Source organism: Scyliorhinus torazame, chromosome 3 (assembly GCF_047496885.1).
Source record: "Scyliorhinus torazame isolate Kashiwa2021f chromosome 3, sScyTor2.1, whole genome shotgun sequence".
In the NCBI taxonomy this organism is placed as follows: domain Eukaryota; kingdom Metazoa; phylum Chordata; class Chondrichthyes; order Carcharhiniformes; family Scyliorhinidae; genus Scyliorhinus; species Scyliorhinus torazame.
In genome coordinates, this window is record NC_092709.1 from 29,353,180 (window position 1) to 29,374,036 (window position 20,857).

Below are 20,857 nucleotides of genomic sequence, written 5' to 3' on the forward strand. Positions count from 1 at the left end.
CTGACACTGATGTGTGGAAATTACAGGGGGAACTGGATGGCAGACATAGGACGTGGTGGGGGTTGGGCTAGTGAGGGCAAGGGATAGTTGTACCTGGAAGAGAGGTTTGTAGGCCTGGAAGAGCTGCGGAAGAGGTTGGAGTTGCCGAAGGGAAGTGAATTCTGGTATATGCAAGTGAGGGATTTTGTGCAGAAGGAATGGAGAGGGATTCCCAAGCTGCCGGAGTACACCCTGTTGGAGCGGCTGCTGCCCCCGGATGTGAAGGGGGGAGGACAGGATTGGCGATATATATGGTTGGCTGGGAGAGCAAGGGGAGCGCAGGTGGTGAGGATCAAGAATAAATGGGAGGAGAAGTTGGTTGGGGGGGGGGGAGGGGAGGGGAGAGATAGGAAAGGAAGTGTGGAGTGAGGTGATGCGTAGGGTAAATTCGACCTCTTGTGAGGATGAGCTTGATTCAATTCAAGGTGGTGCACAGGGTGCATATGACCCCGGTGAGGATGAGTGGGCTCTTCCAGAGGGTGGCAGACGAGTGTGAGAAGTGTGGGCGAGGGCCAGCGAATCATGCGCACATGTTCTTGGGCTGAGAGAAGTTGGAGAGATACTGGAAGGCAGTGTTCGGGGCGCTATCGAAGATTGTGGGGGTAGAGGTCAGGCTGAACCCAATGGATCTTTGGGGTGTTGGAAAAGCCGGAGCTGATGGAGGGGTGGAGGACCGCTGTCGTGGCCTTGGCCTCTAATTGCCCGGCGAAGGATATAATGCTGGATTGGCGGATGGCGACGCTGCTGGGTGTGGCCGCCTGGTTGGGGGACCTATATGACGTCCTCCGGCTGGAAAAGATCAAGTTTGAGTTGAGGACATCAGTGGAGGGCTTTGAGACACGGTAAGGACTGTTCATGATAATATTTGAGGGATTGTTTGTCGCGGAGGGAGGGGGGTGGGGGGGGACGTGGAGAGAAGGGAGGGCGTGAAATGGGGGAAATTTGTAGACTGAATTGTGGGGGTGTTGAGAATGCTATTGATTTTGGAATAAAATACAATTTTTAAAAAAGTATTAACAGGGCATTTAGAAATACTTAAGATATCAAGCAGAGTCAGCATGGTTTCACAAAGGGGAAATCATGCCAACAAATTTATTAGAATTCTTTGAGGTGGTAACGAGCAGGATAGATAAAGGGGGACCAGTGGATGTAATAAAATGTGATGAGATATCGCACAAAAGGCTACTTAATAAGATGATCGCACAAAAGGCTACTTAATAAGATAACCTATGGCGTTGGTGTATTAGCGTGGCTAGAGGATTGGCTAACTGATAAAAGGGAGTTGAGATAAGAGGGGCACTTTCAGAATGGCAACCTGTAGCCAGTGGAGTGCCACAGGACCAATGCTGGGGCTACAATTATTTGCAATATATATTAATGACTTGGACGATGGAAGTGAATGTACTATTGTCTAGCTTGTGGATCTAGCTTGTGGATGACAAAACTAGGTGGAAAGGCAAGTGGTGAGGATGACACAAAGAGTCTACAGACGGATATAGACAGGTTAGGCGAGTGGGCAAAAACTTGGCAGATGGAATATGTCAGAAAATGTGAAGTTGTGCACTTTGGTAGGAAGACTAAAGAAGCTGAATATTATTTAAACAGAAAACTGCTGCAACACAGAAGGATTTGGGGATCCTCGAGCAAAAAGCTATCACGGAATTTCAGCAGGTAATAAATAGGCAAGGCAAATGGAATGTTGGCCTTTATTTCAAAGGGAATAGAGTATAAAAATAGGGAAGGCTTGCTAAAGCTATACAAGGCACTAGTTAGACCACACCCGGAATTCTGTAAACAGTTTTGTTCTCCTTTTCTAAGGAAAGATATGCTGGCATTGGAGGAAGTCCGGAAAAGGTTCATTAGATTGATCCCGGGTGTGGAGGGATTTTCTAGTGAGGAGAGGTTGAGTTTTTAAAAATATATTTATTAAAGTTTTTTCATAATAACACAAACCAGAGCAAAAGAATTCAAAAAATCACAAACAAATACGAAAGGTAAAAAAAATCCCAACACATAATTAACAAAATTAACAAAACTTACCTAAACCTAACAGCTGAAGGTGACTAGATCCTTAAAAAGAAATAAATGGTTGCCATCTTGGATAGATCCTCTCTGGCAACCCCCAGATGGTGAATTTGACTTTCTCCAAGTGTAGGAATGATATTAAATCACCCAACCAAGCAGAAGTACTGGGCAGAGTAGGAGACCTCCAACCAAACAATATTCGCCTCCAGGCTATCAGTGAGGCAAAGGTGACAACATCCACCTCTACCCCAATCTGAATTACCAGCAAATCCAAAACCCCAAAGATGACCACCAGTGAACATGGATCTAAATCCACATGGAGTATTTCTGACATGGTTTTAAAGAAGGAAACCCAGAATCTCACAAGTTTGAGGCAGGACCAGACATATGCATGTAGCTAGCAGGGCCAAGGGAACACCTATTCTCAAAATTTGGGAAAAAAACACTCCTTAACACCTTAAACTGAATTAGGCTCAACCAAGCACAAGAGGACGTGGAGTTTATCCTGTGAAGGGCCTCACACCAGACCTCACAAATAAGAATAGGGGAAAATTCACTTTACCATTTTCTCCTCTCACCGTTTTGCGAAGCGGAATCCGCCGAAAGATTTTTTTTAAATTAATTTTTTTAAAGAGTACCCAATTAATTTATTCCAATTAAGGGGCAATTTAGTGTGGCCAATCCATCTACCCTGCACATCTTTGGGTTGTGGGGGTGAAACCCATGCAAACTCCACACTGACAGTGACCCAGAGCTGGGATCGAATCTGGGACCTTGGCGCCGTGAAGCAGCAGTGCTAACCACTGTGCCACCATGCTGCCCTCGGAATCCAACGAAAGATATGGCCAAGTAGGTTTGAAATAAACCCCTCGCCCGGCCGAGCGGAGATAGAACCCTCTTCATCATGTAAGAACGTGGTGCCAAAGGAAATGGAAAAGCCTTAGGCGAGAAGTTATGAACTTGAAAATACCGAAAAAGGCTGGAGTTTTAAAATTTAAATAATCTTTATTGTCACAAGTAGGCTTGCATTAACACTGCAATGAAGTTACTGTGAAAAGTCCCGAGTCGCCACATTCCGGCGCCTGTTCGGGTACACCGAGGGAGAATTCAGAATGTCCAAATTACCGAACAGCACTTCTATCGGGACTTGTGGGAGGAAACCGGAGCACCCGGAGGAAACTCACGCAGACACAGGGAAAACGTGCAGACTCCACACAGACAGTGACCCAAACCAGGAATCGAACCTCCGACCTTGGCGCTGTGAAGCAACAGTGCTAACCACTGTGCTACCGTGCCTCCCAAAACAGTTGCGTAACTGAAATTTATTAGCTAACTCCCTGAACCTGGCAAACCTTCCCTCCATGAACAGGTCCCCAAAACCCTCCAGACCCTTCACTTCCCAAGAGGAGAGGTTGAGTTGGTTGGCCTGTACTCATGAAGAATGAGAGGCAACCTTTATTGAGACATATCGCATTCTCAGGGGGCTTGACAGGTTAGATGCTGAGAGGCTGTTTCCACTTGTAGGACAGTCTAGGACCAGAGGGCATAATCTTAGAGTCGCCATTTAAGACAGAAATGAGGGAGAATTTCTTCTTTCTGTGGGTAGTCAATCTTTGGAATTCTTTGTGGAAACTGGGTCACTAAGATGTTGAAGGCTGAGATAGACAGATTTTTAATCAGTAAGGGAATCAAGGTTAATTAGGATAAGGCGGGAAAGCAGAGTTGAGGATCATCATCAGATCAGCCAAAATCTCATTGAATGGCAGAGCAGGGTCCTATGTCTTATCGTCGCTCAAAAAGGAGAGAGCAGCCTATGGTCCTTGGGGCTATAGCGATTTTCATGACCGAGTATGAAGGAATTGTTTGGATAGACCTTGCAGAAGGTCATAGAGTTGTAGTACATAATAAATGAGTGGGAAGCAACAGAATGTGATTGACATGAGAAAGAATTTGGTCTGAGAATGAGTTAGCTAGTTCAATGGGAGTTAGGCAGGAGGTTAATTATCATTTGGTGCATAATTAGTATAGCAGAATAGGCAACACTTGGTAAACATACTTGAGGGAAATTCTGGAAGGTCAGAATGTCTGGGATACACAGAAATGAAAGAACCTTTTCAGGGCCTAGAAGGATATGCACAATAATTGTAGCCATTAATGTCAGGTATGGGAAGGGAGGATTTCTTGAAAGTATATGCCAGAAGATGTTTACCCCTTGAAATCAGGATCAAACTTAGATATGTCGAGATACATAACAATTTCGCGTTAATTATTCCATGTAGAAAGTGGAGAACGTGGTTACAGAGTTACTGAAATGTAAAATATTTTAATCAAAAAGTATTTTTTTAATAATCACTAACTTTTAGAATTAATTTATGATTTACAGTCATAAATTCTTGTATACTTACAGATCTGGGCTGACCAGAAAACCTTCTGTTATAATCATTTATATTTTGAATAACCTCCATAGACTCTTGCTGCTCGTCATTCACTGGGAACAGTGGGAATAACAATGTAACCTACCAAAGACAATTAAAATCATGATATTATTGTACATTGTCAAATCATACATAGCAATTAATCTACTAAATCACTTATTATTAAAATTATTTTAATTGACCGGCTCAACTAAATCTCAACTTCCGGTTTATGTAATTTTGTAAAATCAATTTTATGTGCAAGATTGCAGAATCTGGAACAGAGCATCTTATTGTTATAGTTCCAGAGCTATGCTTCAATTAAAAAAAATATTGGGCAGTAAATGTATACTCCCAGTTGTAGAAGGTTTCAGGAAAGTTTAGTGGAGGGACTGGTGATACTGAGCCTAAGACAACGTCTAGTGCAGACCAAGAAATTGCTTTCTGAATTGAACAAATGAAATTAATTAATTGAAAAGAAGCAGCTCAATGTCAATACACTTCTCTCTGAAACACAATGATTCTTCCTTTTAAAAAGAAACTTTTGTCTTTTAGCGGCATGGTGTCACTGTGGTTGCATTGCTGCCTTACAGAGCCAGGTTAGCACAGTGGGCTAAATAGCTGGCTTATGAAGCAGACCAAGGCCAGCAGCGCGGGTTCAACTCCTGTACCAGCCTCTCCGAACAGGCGCCAGAATGTGGCGACTAGGGACTTTTCACGATAACTTCATTTGAAGCCTACTTGTGACAATAAGCGATTTTTATTTCACTTCAGGGACTCGGGTTCGATTCCAGCCTTGGATGACTGTGTGGAGTTTGCATATTCCCCCCCCCCACCCCCCCCGTGTCTCCGTGGGTTTCCTCCAGGTGCTCCAGTTCCCTCTCACAAGGATATGTAGGTTAGGTGGATTGGCCATGATGAATTTGCAGGGTTAGGAGGATAGGGCGGGAGAGTGGGCCTAGCTAATGTGTTCTTTCAGAGGGTTGATGTAGACCCAATGGGCTGAATGGCCTCCTCTGCACTATAGAGATTCTATGGTTGTTAGAGTTATTTGTTCCATTTCAATCTAGCAGCATGTACTGCAACGAGATCTGACTTGTCTCCCAATTCTGCTCTGTCCAGTCCCAACCAAGTATCATGGTTTCAGCAATAGTTACAGCTCGAATCTTGGAGGCCCAGAGACAGAGGAAGGAGGCAAATGGTCACTGGATTCAATTATGATTATTAGTGAATAAGGAAAAAACAATTGTGTTTTTGGATTTTGTCCTGTTTCGATAAAATCGTGCACACAGTGAGTTACATGAACAATTTCGATTTCTAGGGGGCAAGAAACAGCCAGATAGAACCCATTGGTTGAGATTCACCGGCCTCCCAAGCGTGTGTTTCTTGGCGGTGTGCCATCCACTGCCAGCAGGATTTTCTGCTCTCACCGCTGTCAATGGGAATTCCCATTGAAGCCGCCCCATGCTGCTGGGAAACCCGCAGGAGGGAGTAAGCTGCGAGAGGGATCAGAGAATCCAGGCATGAATGTCTGGAGAATTCCAGTCAATATATCAAAACCTGGATAAGACGAGCTGACCACTGGGGTCTACAATTATGTAAGTGGACAATTTTCAAGATCAATACTTTAAATTCAATCAAATGTAACAGTGGATTACATATAATGAACAATAAAGAAGCAAAAAAGAGGTAGGAATGGGGATATTGAAGTAACAATGTAAGCATTGAATGAGAAATTGTCACAGATTTGTAGAGAAATTATATACTTCATTGGAGCTGGTGATCAAACAGACTGAAATTTACAAGAAAAGGTACTATAACCATTCCCACAAAAGAAGCCCAGGATAAAGATTTTTACCCCTTCAGTACAAATTATTCAATCCTGAAGGGTATCTGTGGTACATTGAAAAACTAAAGTCACTATAGTAAATAAGAGATGATGACATAGAGCAAATTGAAATAAAATTAAAGTCACCATTGTCCCAGAGGACCATCTGCTGCTCTCCGCTTTTGAGAAAGGGCAGCACGGTAGCATTGTGGATAGCACAATTGCTTCACAGCTCCAGGGTCCCAGGTTCGATTCCGGCTTGGGTCACTCTGTGCGGAGTCTGCACATCCTCCCCGTGTGTGCGTGGGTTTCCTCCGGGTGCTCCGGTTTCCTCCCACAGTCCAAAGATGTGCAGGTTAGGTGGATTGGCCATGATAAATTGCCCTTAGTGTCCAAAATTGCCCTTAGTGTTGGGTGGGGTTACTGGGTTATGGGGATAGGGTGGAGGTGTTGACCTTGGGTAGGGTGCTCTTTCCAAGAGCCGGTGCAGACTCGATGGGCCGAATGGCCTCCTTCTGCACTGTAAATTCTATGATAATCTATGATAAGCTGACTGGTGGGGACATTCTGGAGTAGGCTTCCAATGCATGGGAGTACTATTGCTGCTGACAATCCTGTTCGGAATGAAACAAACCTTATTGCTGTTCTAGTCCTGCTTGCTTAGGTACAGCTTTGTATGGACTGGACCCACTGATTTCCTGCACTTTACTGGTTCAGATAAAAGACATCAGCCCAAAGATTGCATAATCACCCACTTCTCAGGTGCTATGTGGCACAAGTCCCCAAAATGGCAGATAGCAAGCACATGCATACTTCATAGACGAAGACAGAACACACTGGTCTCAGAGTCATAGTTGGGAGACATCCCAGGAACAAAGGAAATAGGAACAGGAGTGGGCCATTCGGCTCCTCGAGTTGCTCAGCCAGTGAGATGATGGTTAATGGGACATAGAACAAAGAGTGCAGAAGGAGGCCATTCGGCCCATCGAGTCCGCACCGACCCACTTAAGCCCTCACTTCCACCCTATCCCCGTAACCCAATAACCCCTCCCAACCTTTTTTGGACACTAATGGCAATTTAGCATGGCCAATCCACCTAACCTGCATGTCTTTGGACTGTGGGAGGAAACTGGAGCACCCGGAGGAAACCCATGCAGACTCAGCACAGACAAGTGACCCAACGGGGAATCGAACCTGGGACCGTGAAGCCACAGTGCTGCCGTGCTGCTCAATCTACCTCGATATCATCTTCTCGCACAATCCCCATATCCCCTTTTATCTTTATTAATTTAATCATTAACCCCATGAAGATGCAGCATTCAAGAGCCCCATTCAGGACTTTATTATAACCTTGCTTAGGCTAGTGTGAACAGTCAAGTTACTTAGAGCAGTCAGTGCGTGCATTGCTTGCAAGTCTCTTCAGTACCAGTCTCAGAAGCACTGCATAGATTGTATCAGTGCTTTGAGAATGAAAACTGATATGTTAGTGTTTCCTGGTTTTCAAACATGTATTAAGTGGAAGTCTAAATGATTACCGTATAAAACCTAACAGATGGCACAGCCAAACTTAGTTTGAATGATACAAACCGTGAAGAACACAAATATTGAGCAATGGTAGACTTAAATAGAGCAGTGCGGAGATAAACTGTGTGAATCAGATAGAAATTCTGTAAACAGAAGTCATATAACTGTTTGAATCACTCAGATTATAACTTGTGACAATTAGAGATACACACTGTTTAAATGATTCAGAAACCATACGAAACAAAATAAACTGCAAACCATGAAAATTCAAAATAAAAACTGAAACTGTTAGAAACAAAGAGATGGCCACTCACTAATCTGAAAAGAGGAAGGATACTGGTTGTGACATTTCAGGCTTTTTTTCTCCTTAAAGTGTGTAAATTCAGAGATTTTATGACAATGATAATGAATCAGAGTTTACGGGAAGCCCGGTGGCACAGTGGGTAGCACTGCTGACACACAGCACCAGGAACTCGGGTTTGATTCCAACCTCGGGAAACTGTCTGTGGAGTTTGTACTTTCTTCCCGTGTCTGCATGGGTTTCCTCCGGGTGCTCCGGTTTCCTCCCAGTCTAAAGATGGGTGGATTAGGTGCATTGGTCATGCTAAATTACCCCTTAGGGTGGGTTGCAGGAATAGGATGGGGGAATTGGGCCTAAGTAGGGTAGAGGAAATACAAGTGGAAAACTCTCTTTGGAAGTGCCATCTCTGGGTCAGTGAAGCCTGCATTTTACATGTTAACCCAGAGATATTGAACTCTTATTTATTATCTCTTTTTGGCTCAAAGATAGCACTCAACATTAGAGTACAAGCATAGAATATCTGGGTTAACATGTAAAATGCAGGCTTCACTGACCCAGAGATGGCACTTCCAAAGAGAGTTTTCCACTTGTATTTCCTCAAACTATAATCGTACAAACACACAATGCTTCTATAGCTGGGTGGTCTGCCGCTCTGATATCTTTGCAGGAATGCTTGCACAGCTGCTTGATTCACTGATCCCACAGCTGCAAGGATTTCAAGTGCTTCAGCCGTCATTTGGATTGAAAACTAAGCTTGCGTGCAACAGTTACGGGATGCCATCTTTCAGGTTCTGCAGGAACTGAAAGATACCACAATGTCTACCCAATCATTGGGCATTCAAATCCAGGACTTAGCACAAGTGGCACGAATTATCTATCTTCACGATAACAGCTTATGTGACCGTTTTTATTCCAGTCTTCTCAGACGCCTGCTCAAGTTGGCGGCAAGGTACAGAAACAGGCTGCTGACACAACTTCAGAAGCCCCGACACAATGCCACTTCAATTCCAACAAACTTGTAATGCTGCCGTGCAGCCAAGCCCAAAGGCAGCTCTGGACCACAGGAAGTACTACAGTGCAAAACCAGGATAAATTTAAGAGCAGTACAGGGAGAGACTGAAGAAAAGGAAACACCTATTGTTTGTGCACAGTAATACCACTAGGTGATGCACAGCCCAGTGTGCTGAGATATGCCTATTTTTTAGTCTTAAGTATTTGTGAGGATGTGCTGAACGGGAGATGCAGTTCCTCCAAATGCCCTTAATGACCTGTTCCAACTCAAGGAACCAAGGTAATTTTCTTTAAGGTATATCTTGCATGCCTGTTATTTTCTTTTTCTCCTGCTCCTATTCTGCTGTCATCATAAGGATGCGGGAATACCCATACTGAATCCCATGTTCGTGGCTGGGTTGTGTTTCAGGATTTTGGGGTTTTGTTCTGCTCAGAAAAACGATGTGACAGGGTTCGCCCGGAGGTGGCAACCATTTATCGACTTCTTCGCGGAGAATTAATCGTCAGCAAGGTGTTGGGGGGGGGGGGGGGGGGGGAGAAACAAACTGAAGCCATACAAGTTTGAAAAAAAAATCAGAGGTTGCAGGTATCAAAATTATAAATTAAAGCTCAACAAGCTTGTTTGTGGAAACCATGGTTCACAGGCTACTTCAAAGTTCTCTCATCTCAGGCTCTTTAAATCAGGCTTGCCCCAATTTAGTTTTAAAATTGCAGCGTATATATTCTGTTAAGTGCAGCGAACAACGACTTGCATTTACATTGTGCCTTTCGCACTGCTGCAACCAAGAAAATATCCAAGACCCAAAGCAGGCAGATTTCCTTTCCTGAAGGACAGTCCAGATTTTAATGGCAATCTGACAGTTTCGCGGTCACTTTTTACTGATACTGTGCCAGATTTTATGCTTCTATTTCTAAAAGACTGAATTAAAATTCACAAGTGTCACAGTGGGTTTTGAATTCATGTGCCCAGGATTAGTACTCCAGCAACATAACCACTATGCTTCAGTTTATCGTGCATATTGCAGCCACAAGGTGCTTATGGTGGAAGAGGTGGATATTAAATTCAGTGATAAAGGTGTCTTTTCTTCTTAAATGCCATTGTACCCAGTCAGATGAAAGGTGGTTATTCCATTAGACTTCTGATTTGAAGAAAGAACGAGCATCGAGTGTCATCTAATGTGCTTCACTGCTAGGGTGGTCACTTTACAAGATCTCATAAAACAAGATATATGGCCTGATAATCAGTTACTCAATATTGTTGAGGGATAAAATTTGGCCAGGGAAGCAAAACTCTCTGAACTTACCAAAAAAAACCTCCCTGAACTTCTTTAGAATAGTGCCAGATGATCTTTTGCAAAAAGCCAAGGGAAATTGGGAACCTGATTTTTTCAGTTGATTCATTCATGGGATGCAGGTGTTGCTCCCAGGTCAGCATTTATTGTCCATCTCCAATTGTCCTCGAGAAGGTGATGGTGAACCGCATTCTTGAACCGCTGCAGTCCATGTGGTGTAGATACACCCACAGTGCTGTTAGGGAGTTCCAGGATTATGATTCAGCGACAGTGAAGGAACAGCAATATATTTCCAAGTTTTTGATTTGATTTATTGTCACATGTACCGAAGTACAGTGAAAGTATTTTTCTGCGGCCGAGGAATGTACGTACATAGTAGACACAAGAATAATCAACAGGGAACATTGACAAATGGTACAATCGACAGGATGGTGCGTGGCTTGGAGGGGAAACTTGCTGGTGATGTTCCCATGCATCTGTTGCTCTTGTCCTTTGAGGTGATGAGAGATTTCGAATTTGGAACGTGATGTTAAAGGGGCCCTGGTGAGTTGCTACAGTGCATTTCGTAGATGCTGCCTTTGCGTGTCAGTGGTGGAGGGAGTGGATGTTGAAGGTTACAGACAGGGTGCCAATCAATCGGGCTTTTTTGTCCTGAATAGTGTTGAGCTTCTCTAGTGTTGTTGGAGCTGCATTCATCAAGGCGAGTGAAGAGTATTCAATCACACTCCTGACTTATGCCTTGTAGATTGTGAACGAGCTTTGGGGAGTCATTGTCCTCCGTGACAATGAACCACAGCACATGCATCCTGACTGAATAGATTACATTTCTCTGGTTCAGTTGTTTGATGGCTTTTGCTGGGCAGCTCCTGTTATCTGTGCTATTTGGCTGCTGTCCATGCTGCTGATGAATAATTCCAATGTCAATCTGTTGGGTGGAGAATGAAAGTCCACCATGGGCTCGGAGCCCTCCCTATGCAGCTTTGGCTGACAGCAAAAAACTACAAAATGGATTTGGTTTGGACAGGGCTTTGGTTGCCTTTTTCAGGATTACAAAATGTATTTAATAATGAGCATGAATGTGATTTTGTGTAGGAATTATTTAATATTTTCTTTGTTCCATAATGGTACTGCCTGCCTCTAATTTCTTTGGAAAAGAAAGTTTGAGGTATCCCACCCATCTACATTGAAATACGTAATCGCTGCTTCTTCAGTCACCTCCTTTGATTTAGTGTGGGAAACACTGAGCAAAATTGGAGCGCCAATGAGGAGGTCCTTTGACAGGAGTTATTTCCATTGTTTAATAATCATCTTCATTGCTTTTGATCTCTGAATACTTTGGCTTATATTCACCACACTAAAAATAATTAAAGATATGGGGCAGCACGGTAGCCTTGTGGATAGCACAATTGCTTCACAGCTCCAGGGTCCCAGGTTCGATTCCGGCTTGGGTCACTGTCTGTGCGGAGTCTGCACATCCTCCCCCTGTGTGCGTGGGTTTCCTCCGGGTGCTCCGGTTTCCTCCCACAGTCCAAAGATGTGCAGGTTAGGTGGATTGGCCATGATAAATTGCCCTTGGTGTCCAAAATTGCCATTAGTGTTGGGTGGGGTTACTGGGTTATGGGGATAGGGTAGAGGTGTGGACCTCGGATAGGGTGCTCTTTCCAAGAGCCGGTGCAGACTCGATGGGCCGAATGGCCTCCTTCTGCACTGTAAATTCTATGAAATCTACCTAGGCTGACTCCAATTTAGTACTGAGAAAGTGCTGTGTGACGGAGGTACATTTTTGGGATGAGACACTAAACTCAGATCTCGTCTCGCCTCTTAAATTGATGCAAAAGATCCTATGGCACTCTTTCTAATAGGAGTGGAGAAGTTATCCCTGGTGTCCAGGCCAAAATTTATACCTCAGTCATCAGCACAAGAGGGGATTATCTGGGCATTATCATATTGCCCCCAGTTTGTGGGAACTTCCTCTGCACAGGTTGTCTGTTGGGTTTCCTGCATTATTATAAGAGAGACTACAAATCAAAACACTTCATTGGCTGTAAAGTGCTTAGGAACATCCTGAGGTCATGAAAGGCGCGATATAAAAGTAAGTCTTATGTTTAAAAAAATTTGTTGAATTAACATATTGTACCAACTCACTCACTTTGATTGACAGTATTCAGTTTCTCTTCTGGAAAGAATATTTCCAGCTACCTAGTTGAACAATAGAAAACTTCCTTTACATTGCAGCAGATGGAGCAAGGTGGAACTTTGACACTTTAGAATTAAACTGGCAGTGATGAGAAAACTGACTGTGTAGATTATGCCATCAGGATTTACAACAAATTAATTTCCTCTTCTAATAAGTGAAATGTTCTTTATTGAAAATTTTTAGTAAATATAGAGCAAGGTTTTCCTCTAGGTTTTACCCCTTTAATAAGACAATGTTCTCATTTTAACCCTTGTAGCACCATGGATAATGTTATGCGAGGGAGATATTCGGAACTTGGGTCCAGAAATGAGATTCAAGATGTAGTAGGCAATTGAGGAGTTAAACAGACTGAGGGAAAAAAAATCTGCCAGCACGGAGTCAGAGGGATATGTCCACACCTGGCTGAGTTATACTGTCCCAGTCAGACTTAAGCTCGTTAGTGGGAATACAAGGATGCCCCAGATCCATTGTCCTTCGGACACTCCAGTCTGACCAACCATTAACTCACTACAGAGTCCGAATGCCTCGTCTGTCAATGAAAGGTTAGTTGCATGTCAATTGCATGGCTCTGTTCTTTTGTAAAAACGGGAGTGGGCATTAAACAGCCAAGATAACGATGATAGGTTCAAGTCTGGAAACCCCAGAGAACCTTAGTTTGAGGGGTTGGGCGGAGCTTAGAGAGCGAAAAAGAATCTTGTTTTGAACAGGTAGAGAAAAGGCTTTGGAAATCGATTGAGGTCATGAAAGTTGCCACTGAGCAAGCTTTGGAAAAGGGTTCTGAACAAATGTCCCCTAATGGAAAAAAAATTGTATCAAAAATCCAAGCATTGCCTTTGCTTTCCTGTGTAAGTGGCATGAGAGCTGCATGTTCTGTTGGAGTGTTGGTTAATGGGAACTAGTGTGTTAAGTTTAAGAAACTACATGTAATCTGTAAGTGTAAGAGTTGAAGTTTAAAAGTTTAAATATAGTTTCCTTTTCTTTAGTTTTAATAAAGTATGTTTATAAAATAACTAAGCACTATTTCTTATATTATCACTCCTGGAACGAATAGATCTTTCCACACCGTCTTAAAACATGAAGAAGTTATGGTTCTGGTCCAGTCTCTTAGCCATTGTTGAGAGCTGACTAGGCGTTTGAAACAATAAATGTATACATATGGGTGCCACTAAAAGAGAGGGGCATACTGGAAAATGAGGCTGGAGAAGTAATAATAGGAAACAAAGAAATGGCAGAGGAACGGAATAGTTACTTTGCATCAGTCTTCATGGTGGAAGACACCAGTGGGATGCCAGAGCTCCAGGAGAATCAGGGGGCAGAGCTGTGTATAGTGGCCACCACTAAGGAGAAGATTCTGGGGAAACTAAAAAGTCTGAAGGTGGATAAATCACCTGGACTGGATGGACTACATCGCAGGGTTCAAAAGAGATAGCTGAGGAGATTGTGGAGGCCTTGGTGGTGATCTTTCAGGAATCACTGGAGGCAGGGTGGGTCCCAGAGGACTGGAAAGTGACTAATGTCACATCCCTGTTTAAGAAGTGAGGGAAGCAGAAGACGGGAAATTATAGTCTGGTTAGTCTGACCTCGGTCATTGGTAAGATTTGAGAGTCCATTATTAAAGATGAGATTGCGGAATACTTGGAAGCGCATGATAAAATAGGATTGAGTCAGCACAGCTTCGTCAAGGGGAGTCCGTGTCTGTCAAATCTGTTAAGAGTTCTTTGAGGAGGTAACAAGGAAGTTAGACAAAGGAGAACCAGTGGACGTGATTTATTTAGATTTCCAGAAGGCCTTTGACAAGATGCCACATAGGAGACTGTTAAATAAGTTAAGAGCCCATGTGTTAAGGGTCAGATCCTGTCATGGATAGAGGATTGGTGACTGGCCGAAGGGAAACAGTGGGGATAAAGGGGTCTTTTTCAGGATGCCAGCGGGTGACTAGTGGTGTGCCTCAGGGGTTGGTGCAGGGACCACTACTTTTCACAATATACATTAACGATCTGGAAGAAGGAACTGAAGACTCTGTTGCTAAGTTTGCATATGATACAAAGATATGCAGACGGACAGGTAGTGTTGAGGAAGCAGGCGAGTTGCAGAAAGACTTGGACAAGCTAGGAGAGTGGGCAAATAAGTGGCAGATGGAATACAATGTGGAAAAGTGTGAGGTTATGCACTTTGGAAGGAAGAATGAGGCATAGACTATTTCCTAAACGGAGAAATGCTGAGGAAATCAGAAGCACAAAGGGACTTAGGAGTCCATGTTCAAGATTCTCTTAAGGTTAACGTGCAGGTTTTGAGGGCAGTTAGGAAGGCAAATGCAATGTTAGCATTCATGTCGAGAGGAATACAAGAGCAGGGATTCTGAGGCTGGATAAGGCTCTGGTCAGATCCCATTTGGAGGATTGTGAGCAGTTTTGAGCCCGATATCGAAGGAAGGATGTGCTGGCCTCGGAAAGGGTCCAGAGGAGGTTCATAAGAATAATCCCTGGAATGAAGAGCTTGTTATATGAGGAACGGTTGAGGACTCTGGGTCTGTACTCGGAGTTTAGAAGGATGAAGGGGGGGGGGATCTTATGGAAACTTACAGGATACTGCGAGACCTGGATAGAGTGGACGTGGAGAGGGTGCTTCCACTAGTAGGAAAAATTAGAACCAAAGGACATAACCTCAGACTGAAGTAATAATCCTTTAAAACACAGATGAGGAGGAATTTCTTCAACCAGGGAGTGGTGAATCTGTGGAACTCTGCCACAGAAGGATATGGAGGCCAAATCACTGAAGTGTCTTTAAGACAGAGATAGATAGGTTCTTGATTAATAAGGGATCAGGGGTTATGGAGAAAAGGAAGGGGAATGGGGATGAGAAAAATATCAGCCATGATTGAATGGTGGAGCAGACTCAATGGGCCGAGTAGCCTAATTCTGCTCCTGTGTCTTATGGTCTTATAATGAGTATTTCAACCTGATCTCTTTCTCGTGGTTTGACAGGTAAAAGTATGAAACACTAATCTGATCACATCTGAGTCAATCTTCAATTTCCGGAATTGAAAATAGCTAGAGAAAACTGCCCTTAAAGCTATTTTTCAGGCAACTAAAATCTATTTTGTGCAAAATGATTGATAAGAATCATGTGGAGAAAAACAAAACAAGATTTCAAAGTAGCTTTTGGAGAGGAAAGAAATGAGAAAGGATTATATATCAAATTAAGTTTTAATAAAAGTAAAACTCGGTGTTTGGCAGTACAGAACTAGCATTGCTGCTGTTATGGGCCAGGGCTTAGAAACTCCAAGGTGTATTAAGAAGCTCACCTGACCTATAACTTTTATGTTGACTTTGGCTACGATGAGCACAAGAGCCTTCACTTCAGGTGTGATTCATCAGATTTCCTAGGCGCTTTTATCAAAACAAAGTTTATTTCAAGAATGTAGTTAACATATCTATATGGGTGTATGGGTAGAGTTGAGAAATACCAAGGGACAAAAAACATTAGTCGGTATCATATATAGACCCCCAAACTGCAGTAGTGAGGTTGGAAATGGCATTAAACACAAAATTAGAGATGCATGTAATTAAGGAATATCGGTGATCATGGGTGATTTTAATCTTCACATAGATTGGGCAAATCAAATTAGCCACAATGCCATAGAGGAGGAATTCCTGGAGTGTATACGGGATGGTTTTCTTGACCAATATGTGGAGGAACCAACTAGAGAGCAGGCCATCTTAGACTGGATACAGTGTAATGAGAAGGGAATCATTGCCAATCTGGCTGTACGAGACCCCTTGGGGATGAACGACCATAACATGACAGAATTTTTTATCAAGATGGAGAGTGAAGTAGTTGATTCGGAGACTAGGGTGATGAATCTTAATAAAGGGAACTATGAAGATATGAAGCATGAGTTGGCCTTGATAGATTGTGGAGAGTTACTTAAAGGGATGACAGTGGTTCATTCCTGTCTGGCAGAAAAGCAGGGTAAGAGGGCCAATCCATGGGTTACAAAGGAAATTAGAAATAGTATCCGATCCAAGGAAGCATACAGATTGGCCAAAAAAAAAATAATAGGTCTGAGGATTGGGAGCAGTTTAGAATTCATCAAGGAAGGGATTGATTAAGAAGGGGAAAGTACAGTACGAAAGGAAGCTTGCGGAGAACATAAAGACTGACACTAAGTGTTTCTATAGATATGTGAAGAGAAAGAGATTGGTAAAGAGAAATGTATAATAAGGGCCAAAGAAATGGCTGAGCAATTGAATACCTACTTTGGTTCGATCTTCACAAAAGGGGACACAAATCAGATACCAGAAATGCTGGAGAATGAAAGGTTTAGTGAGAGGGAATAACTGAGGGAGATCAACATTAGTAGAGAAATGGTGCTGGGAAGATTGATGGGATTGAAGGTGGATAAATCCCCTGGGCCTGAGAATCTGCAACCCAGAGTGCTTAAGGAGGTGGCTCTGGAAATAGTGGACGCATTGGTGGTCATCTTCTGGGATTCTATAGACACTGGAACTGTCCCTGCAGATTGGAGGGTAGCTCACGCCACTCCGATATTCAAAAAGGGGGGTAGAGAAAAAGCAGGGAATTATGGACCAGTAAGCCTAACATCGGTAGTGGGGAAAATGCTTGAATCCATTATCAAGGACTTTCTCGCGGAACATTTAGAAAGCAGTGGCAGGATCAGTCAGAGTCAGCATGGATTTATGAAGGGAAAATCATGCTTGACAAATCTGTTAGAATTATTTGAAGATGTAACCAGTACACTTTGACAAGGGGGAGCCAATCAATGTGCTATATTTGGACTTTCAGAAGGCATTTGACAAAGTCCCACATAAGAGATTATTGTGCAAAATTAAAGCGCATGGGATTGGAGTAACGAAAACAAGGAGTAGGGATTAATGGGTCCTTTTCAAATTGGCAGGCAGTAACAAGCGGGGTACCACAGGGATCGATTCTGGGACCCCAGCTATTCACAATATATATATATTAATGATTTGGATGAGGGAACAAAATTTAACATTTCAAAGTTTGCAGATGATACCAAGTTAGGTGGGAGGGTGAATTGTGACGAGGATGCAGGGATCCTACAGCATGATCTGGACAGGTTGGGCGAGTGGGCAAATCAATGGCAGATGCAGTATAATTTGGATAAGTGTGAGGTTATGCACTTTGGAAGCAAAAACAGGAAGGCAGATTACTACCTGAATGGTTGTAAATTGGCAAAGATGATTAAGGATTATGTGGAGTTTAATAGGAATGGGGAGGTTTATAGGGCGGCATGTGGCGCAGTGGTTAGCACTGGGTCTGCGGCGCTGAGGACCCGGGTTCGAATCCTGGCCCTGGGTCACTGTCCGTGTGGAGTTTGCACATTCTCCCAGTGTCTGCGTGGGTTTCATCCCCCCAACCCAAAGATGTACAGGTTAGGTGGATTGGCCACACTAAATTGTCCCTTAATTGAAAAAAAAAAAAAATTGGGTACTCTTAAAATTAAAATAAAAAGAAATGGGGAGGTTTCGCTGTCAGTGGTGTGGGAAACGTTGAAGGTGGTAGTAAGGGGTAAGATCATCTCGTTCAAGGCTCAAGTGCACAGGGAGGCCAGAGAGAAGAGGCAGTGGCTGGTTTAGGAAATTTTGGAGGTGGATGGAAAGTATGCGGAGAGTCCTACTATGGATCTTCTGGTGAGGAGAAAGGAATTACAGGCAAGGTTTGACCTTCTGTCTACAGGATAGGTGAGGAAGGCGAAGGGGGCTGTGTACGAGTATGGGGAGAAGGTCAACAACTTGCTGTTCGGAACAAGGCAATCAAGAGGAATTTTATAAAAAGTTGTATGGGTCAGAGCGTCCGGAGGGTGAGTCAGAAATGAGGGAGTTTTTGGCGCGGTTGGAGTGTCCTAAAGTAGGCAAGGAGGAAAGGGCAGGGTTCTAAGAGCCAGTGGGGATGAAAGAGGTGCGAGTGGAGATGGGGAGGTTGCAGACTGGTAAGGCACCGGGACCGGATGGTTTCCTGGTTGAGTTTTATAAAGGATTTTGGATAAGCTAGTGCTGCTGTTGGGAGAAATGTTTGGGGGTACGGTGGCTAAGGGGTGCTGCCAGAGATGATGGAACAGGCATCCATGTCATTGCTGCTGATAAAGGATAAAGACCCGGTGGAGTGGGGTCTTATAGGCCAATATCGCTGCTGAATGTGGATGCCAAGATTTTGGCTAAGATGCTGGCACTCAGGTTGGAGGAGTTCCTCTCAACTCAAGGAGGGGGGGAGGGGAGGAAGGAGGGGGGGGAGGGGGAGGGGGGGGGGAGGGGTGTGAGGGGGGGGAGGAGAGGGGGAGGGGGAGAGGAGGGGGAGAGGAGGGGGGGAGGGGGAGAGGAGGGGGGGGGAGGGGGGGGGGAGGGGGGGGGGGGGGGGAGGGGGGGGGAGGGGGGGGGGGAGGGGGGGGGGAGGGGGGGGGAGGGGGAGAGGAGGGGGGGGAGGGGGGGGAGGGGGAGAGGAGGGGGGAGAGAGGGGGAGGAGGAGGGGGGGGGAGGAGGAGGGGGGGAGAGGAGGGGGGAGGAGGGGGGGAGGAGGAGGGGGGAGGGGGAGAGGAGGGGGGGGGGAGGGGGAGAGGAGGGGGGAGGAAGGGGGGGGAGGAGGGGGGGGAGGAAGGGGGGGGAGGAGGGGGGGGGAGGAGAGGGGGGGGAGGAGGGGGGGGGAGGGGGGGGGAGGAGGGGGGGGAGGAGGGGGGGGGAGGAGGGGGGGGAGGGGGGGGAGGAGGGGGGAGGAGGGGGGGGGAGGAGGGGGGGAGGAGGGGGGGGGAGAGGGGGGGGGGGAGGGGGGAGAGGGGGGGGAGAGGGGGGGGGAGAGGGGGGGGGGGAGAGGGGGGGGAGGAGAGGGGGGGAGGAGAGGGGGGGAGGAGAGGGGGGGAGAGAGGGGGGGGGAGAGGGGGAGAGGAGAGGAGGGGGGGGAGAGGAGGGGGGGGAGAGGGAGAGAGGGGGGGGGAGAGGGGGAGAGGAGAGGAGGGGGGGGAGAGGAGGGGGGGGGAGGGGGGGAGGAGGGGGGGGGAGGGGGGGAGGGGGGGAGGGGGGGAGGAGGGGGGGGGAGGGGGGGAGGAGGGGGGGGGAGAGGAGGGGGGGGGAAGAGGGGGGGGGGGAGAGGAGGGGGGGAGAGGAGGGGGGGGGAGAGGAGGGGAGAGGGGGGGAGAGGGGGGGGGAGGGGGGGGGGAGGGGGGGGGGGGGAGGGGGGGGGGAGGGGGGGGGGGGGAGGGGGGGGGGGAGGGGGGAGGGGGGGGGGGGGGGGGTGGGGAGGGGGGGGGGAGGGGGGGGGGAGGGGGGGGGGGGAGAGGGGGGGGAGAGGGGGGGGGGGGGGAGGGGGGGGAGAGGGGGGAGGGGGGAGAGGGGGGAGGGGGGGAGGGGGGGGGGAGAGGGGGGGGGTGAGGGGGGGGAGGGGGGGGGGGGGGGGAGAGGGGGGGGGGAGAGGGGGGGGGGGAGAGGGGGGGAGGGGGGGGTGGAGGGGGGGGGAGGGGGGGGGGGGAGAGGGGGGGGGTGAGGGGGGGGTGGTGGGGGGGGGGGGGGGGGGGTGGGGGGGGGGGAGTGGGGGGGGGAGAGGGGGGGGGAGAGGGGGGGGGGGAGTGGGGGGGTGGGGGGAGGGGGGGGGGGAGAGGGGGGGGGGGGGGGGAGAGGGGGGGGGAGAGGGGGGGTGGGGGAGGGGGGGGGGGGTGGGGGGGGGGTGGGGGGGGGGGTGAGGGGGGGGGGGAGGGGGGGGGGAGTGGGGTGGGGGGGAGGGGGGTGGGGGGAGGGGGGGGGTGGGGGGGGGTGTGGGGGGGGGTGGGGGTGGGGGGGGGGGGGGGTGGGGGGGGGTGTGGGGGGGGGGGAGGTGGGGGGGAGGGGGGGGGTGGGGGGGGGTGGGGGGGTGGGGGGTGGGGGGGGGTGGGGGGGGGGGTGTTGGGGGGTGGGGGGGGGGTGTGGGGTGGGGTGGTGGGGGGTGGTGGGGGGTGTTGGGTGGGGTTGGGTTGGGGGGTTGGGGGGGTGGTTGGGTGTGGGGGTTGGTTGGGTTTGGGGGGTGTTGTTTTGTTTGTGGGGGTGGGGGTGGTGTGGGGTTTGGTGGGGGGGTTGTTGGGTGTTGGGGGGTGTGGGTTTTGTTTGGGTGTTTTTGTTGTTTGTTGTTGTGTGTTTGTTTTTGGTGTTTTTTTGTTTTTGTTTGTTTTGTGTTTTGTATGGGTTTGTTGGGGTGAGAATTTTTTTTTGTGGTTTGGGTGTT

At 46.9% G+C, this 20,857-nt stretch overlaps 1 protein-coding gene across 8 annotated transcripts in view; it reads right to left on the minus strand.

Annotated features, from left to right (window-relative positions):
• The window catches only part of LOC140408380 (E3 ubiquitin-protein ligase RNF170-like), a 57,813-nt gene that overhangs the window by 3,586 nt on the left and 33,370 nt on the right, over window positions 1-20,857 (minus strand). For all 8 annotated transcript variants that reach the window (XM_072495502.1, XM_072495495.1, XM_072495501.1 and 5 more), the window contains one exon: window positions 4,470-4,580. In XM_072495502.1, the coding sequence (XP_072351603.1) occupies window positions 4,470-4,580 (111 nt within the window). The remainder of the gene's footprint in view (window positions 1-4,469; window positions 4,581-20,857) is intronic.